The 4,589-nt window shown below is 55.1% G+C and overlaps 1 protein-coding gene across 1 annotated transcript; it reads left to right on the top strand.

Annotated features, from left to right (window-relative positions):
• Positions 1–392: 392 nt before the first annotated feature.
• On the top strand, positions 393–4,589 carry LAMTOR5 (late endosomal/lysosomal adaptor, MAPK and MTOR activator 5). Its single transcript, XM_028503083.2, has 4 exons — positions 393–505; positions 1,338–1,399; positions 3,160–3,277; positions 4,118–4,589. Exons 1-4 carry the CDS (start codon positions 471–473, stop codon positions 4,176–4,178), a joined length of 276 nt encoding a protein of 91 aa, XP_028358884.1. The 5' UTR covers positions 393–470; the 3' UTR covers positions 4,179–4,589.

Below are 4,589 nucleotides of genomic sequence, written 5' to 3'. Positions count from 1 at the left end.
CGGCACTTTCCCAATACCTAGCGAGGGTTTTCATCTTGTTCCACCTCGCCCTCTAGCCCCGTGTGCCTGTCGTTTCCCCTCCAAGCCTGTGGACCCCTTCATGGGTCCCGTGTCTCTTCTCGGTCCCTGACCCAGCCCCTGGCGCAGACCCTGCCTGTCCACCGCATCACGGTAAAACTAACACAAAATCTGGCGGACGTTTCGCAGAAACGATTTCGATTGAATCGGAATGCCATGGTCACACCCCTGACACAAAGTGGCCGGCCAGAAACCAGCCATTGCGCCTTTGGATGCTCCGCAGGGCTCCCGCGGCTGGAGCGGAGTGAGCGCTTCCGGTTCCCAACGCTGCGGCGGCGCGGCGAACTTTGACCCTGCGGAGGCGCCGTTCTGCGCACGCCCCACTTGTGTCATGTGACCGAGGAGTGTCGGGGGGCCTGGGCTGGAGGAGGAAGAACCGGAGCCCTGGAGGGATGGAGGCGACGTTGGAGCAGCACTTGGAGGACACGTGAGTGATGCGGCCGGTTCGGACCGTCCTGAGGTCGCGGCGGGGGTTCTGGGGCGGGACAAAGAGGCCAACTGTGCCTGTAGGGTGGCTTGAGGACACCGCGCGACCCCCGGGCGGCGGGGTCCGGAGGTGAATGGAGCTCTGGGGCCGTAGGGGGCTGTTAACCCGGGATTCAGGTGCCGTGGGGCTCCGCGGCCCGAGCCCTGAGCCGCCGCTCACGGTGACATTGTCTGTGGACAGGGGCGTTCTGCGCGGGGTTCGGGAAGTGGCCTCATTTGGGGGAAGTGCGTGCCCCTGGGGCGGACGAGCCTGGCAGTGTAAACGTAAACACACACGCTTCTCCTTCCGTGTGTGACCAGTTACTTGGTGGTTAAGAATGAAAGACGTCCCTTTAGTTTTCCAACGGGCACTAGCTACGTACAATTCAGAATAAGGCGTGCAGGGAAACGCCTCCGTCGCCCCGGTGCCCCTCAGCTTCCCAGCCCCTCCGGGAGGCAGCCGTGTTGCTTGAGTGTTTCAGCGGTGGTTTTGAGCGAGTTAGCACCCTAGAGCCTGCGTTTTCAACGAGGGCAGCAGAGTCCTAGATACTGCGATGTTTGTGGCCCTCCAAAGCTCCCTGACACAGGCTTTTCTGTCATCAGAGAGAAATTGGCTTAACTATTTAAGTTAGATCATTTTCCTCGGGTGTGTTTGGGGGCGGGGCGATCACGGAAAAAGGTTGAGAAACATTGGCTTGTAGAACTTGCAACAATGCCTGGTGTGTAGAATGCCTGTGTGTGTGTTGCTGTGATATTTAAATTCATTTTTTCACATCGTGTGTTTCTGGAATTAGAATGAAGAATCCGTCCATTGTTGGAGTCCTGTGCACAGATTCGCAAGGGCTTAACCTGGGCTGTAAGTATCGCCGTCAGCGTCGGTGGGTGGCACAGCGTTGATGCTGACGGGGAGGCAGCGCGCCGTTCGGCCGCCACTTTGTGGCTACTTTTGTGAGAGTAGAGATTACCTCCAAATAACGAGACTAGAAAATGAAAACTTTTCACTTGGTGCTTATGAAGGTAGGAACGTTCCTTGCAGTACACAGTTGTTTCTACCAAAGCAGTGTTTGACCCATTTCACAGTGGATGGGGAAGGGACTTCCGGTCATGGCAGCAGTTATGGGGGTTGAATGGGTACCCGCTGCCGGCAATGCTGGGCTTTGTATACTAATCTCCAGTTTTCACATTTGCCCTGCAGGACGCTGTTGCTTAGTCTGCGCTCAAACAGGGACTAGGGCGTAGAAATGGGGCCTCAGAATTGGACACACCTGGGTTCAGCCCCTGCTCTCCCATTTATTTGCTTGGACCAAAAATCTGAGCCTCAGTTTCTTCACTGAGTTGTTGTTTAATAATGATAGTAATTATTGAATTGCGTTTACTGAGCTTTTACTAGGTGCCAGGCACCACTTGTGTGTGTGTGTGAAGTCGTTTAATCCCCATAAGGGGAGGTAGATAAAGAGGGGCAGGGGTTCCATTAGGATTTGAGGCTGGCTCCGAAGCTGCTTGGTCACAGCACTGTAAGGTTGTATAGTGTGCGCCAGACACAGCACACAACCCAGCCGTCGTGCTCGATAGAGGGTGACAGTTACAGGTGAGGAGAGAAATCGGAAAGGTAGATAATAACACATTTGGCTGATTGTATCAGAACTAGTCAGCCGGAACTCCGCTTTACTGCGGACTTTTTGGGAATGAACTTCTGCGGGGAGGGCGGCCAGAAGGGAGCCTGTCCGTGTGACTCGGGTTTTGCACACACCGTGAGTTGGGAGAGGAAAGGCGGGTGGGGCGTGGGGCGCTTGCCTGCCTCTCGCATGGAAACTCAAGTGAGGAAACCGTCAGGGCCCAGAGTGCTGCGCCGTGTGTACGGCAGTGCCCGTCCCTCCGCTCTGCGCGGCCGCATGCCTGGCACCGGACTCAGGTTCAGGCAGATGAGGCGTGTGTTGCCGTTATACGTGCAGATACGTTGTGAAGTTAGTGATTCCTCTTTTGCACCTGCTGCCCGAGATTCAGTTACTATTTACAGGCTGAAACAAGCAATAAAAAAAAGCCGATTCTGTTGGCACTGGCTTTTCCTTTGACAGCCAGCTTGCTCTGGTGGGACTGGCTGCTCGCAGAATGCCCACATGCGCTGTCAAGGTGGTCTCCCAGTTGGGCCCCGGAGTAAAGACTCGCACGCCCCTTGAGGCTGAGCTCAGTAAAGGGAAATCAGATTTCTCACGGGGAGTTGGTTTCAACAGGTCTCTCTGGCCCTTGCCGACTGCCCTTGGTCGATCTCACTTCCGACTCTCTTGTTGGTTTCAGCAAGGTTCCTATAAAGCGAATTTATGACTTAAAGGTTGACTTGAATTACAGCTTCCTTACATGCCTGAGGAGGTGTTTGGAGGCCGTGATGGGACTGGCTGAAAACGGAGCGCCGGTTATGGCTTTGTTAAAAGTCCGGCTTTCTCGCCGATGCAGCCAGCTGAGAACACCGGCGCAGAAGCACTTCACGTCCGTTTCTAACCCGGGAGTTTCTGACCTGGGAGTGAACTCTGTTTGTGAATAATTCGGTGACAGGGACAACCACAGCCCTGCACCCCCTTTAGGGCAGCCAGGCGACACGACGTCCTGTCTGTCTTCCAGGCCGCGGGACCCTGTCGGATGAGCACGCCGGGGTGGTATCCGTGCTGGCCCAGCAGGCGGCCAAGCTGACCTCGGACCCCACCGACATTCCCGTGGTGTGTCTAGAGTCCGACAGTGGGTGAGTAGGAGTCGGCGGGTCCCTTCCTTTCCCTTCCGGTCAGAAAGTGCCTGGGGAGCCCGCCCGGGCCTGTGCTGTGCTCCTCGGTGGTTCTCGAGCAGTGGGCCGTGAGGGGTCCTCGCCCCTCGGGCCACAGGCGCAGGCAGGTCGGTCTCTGAAGCCCCTGCGCTTTCAGACGACAGCGACACTCACGTGAAGAGGAAGAGTTGCCGTGAGCTGTCAGTCCACCAAGAAAAAAAAAGTAAAATGGAGGGAGACCAAAGAACAGAAACTACTTCTGTAGTAACGGGAATGCTACAGCTGTCCCACGTGCGCAGGCAGGACACGGCAGACTAGATGTGGTGTCATCACAGTTCTATAGGAAGAGGAGGAAATCTATGATAGTGTACATGCAGATAAAACCAGGAGTGGTTGGTAATAGGGTTCATTTCCTTTTTATACTTCATTCTTTTCTGCATTTCCCAAATGTTTTGTGGTGTTCCTATATTGCTTTTATTCATCGAAAAGCACTGTCCTGGCTGGTGTGGCTCAGTGGATTGCTTGCCGGCCTGTGAACCAAAGGTCGCTGGTTCGATTCCCAGGGCACAGGCCTGGGTTGCAGGCTGGGTCCCCAGTGGGGGGCGTGCAAGAGGCAACCGATCAAAGTGTCTCTTGCACATCGATGTTTCTCTCCCTCTCTTCCCCTCTCTCTAAAAATAAATAAAATCTTCTTTAGAAAAAGAAAGAAGTGAAAAATGCTACATATTTTTTTTAGTTGTATCCTAATCCAAGCTTCACCTTTAATCGTCTGCCGGCTCCCACATGGAACGTCTTAGGAACGTCTTGCACTTTGCCTTCCAGGAACATCATGATCCAGAAGCACGACGGCATCACCGTGGCGGTGCACAAGATGGCCTCCTGACGCCCGGGCCGCCCTGCCGCCGCCTGTCCCCGGGGTCCGCGCCCCCCCCCCCCCTCCGTGCGACTGGGGCACGCGCGGTGCCGGCTGCAGTAGTCAGGCTGCCCCCTGCATGTGCTCTGGGCCCTCATGTGCTGAGTTCGGGGTGAGTGGCCCGTGGCCGCTCCGTGGGCTGACTCAACAAAACATTGGCGAGAACGGACCTTGCTCTGCAGCGGCTGGCGCGGGTGACTGCACAGGGAGTTCTGTCGTGTTCAATAAACGTGGTTGGGGGAAAGCTTGGGTCTCTTCTGGATTCTCTAACTAAGTGTTCGCATTTACAGTCATCAGACTGTAATTTTTTTAAAAAGGTCTTTGTCCAAATTACTCTCTTCTCTTTCAGAAGCTTCCTGAAATACATACGTTCTCACAGAA

Source organism: Phyllostomus discolor, chromosome 14 (genome assembly GCF_004126475.2).
Source record: "Phyllostomus discolor isolate MPI-MPIP mPhyDis1 chromosome 14, mPhyDis1.pri.v3, whole genome shotgun sequence".
NCBI classification, from domain to species: Eukaryota; Metazoa; Chordata; class Mammalia; order Chiroptera; family Phyllostomidae; genus Phyllostomus; species Phyllostomus discolor.
This window is presented reverse-complemented; position numbering and strand designations above follow the sequence as displayed.

Excerpts from the sequence above, each read along its gene's own strand:
- LAMTOR5 (XM_028503083.2), top strand. The coding sequence starts at position 471 with ATGGAGGCGACGTTGGAGCAGCACTTGGAGGACAC. Across the intron at positions 506-1,337 it reads GAGCAGCACTTGGAGGACAC|AATGAAGAATCCGTCCATTG; the intron begins GTGAGTGATGCG and ends TTCTGGAATTAG. Across the intron at positions 3,278-4,117 it reads TGTCTAGAGTCCGACAGTGG|GAACATCATGATCCAGAAGC; the intron begins GTGAGTAGGAGT and ends TTTGCCTTCCAG.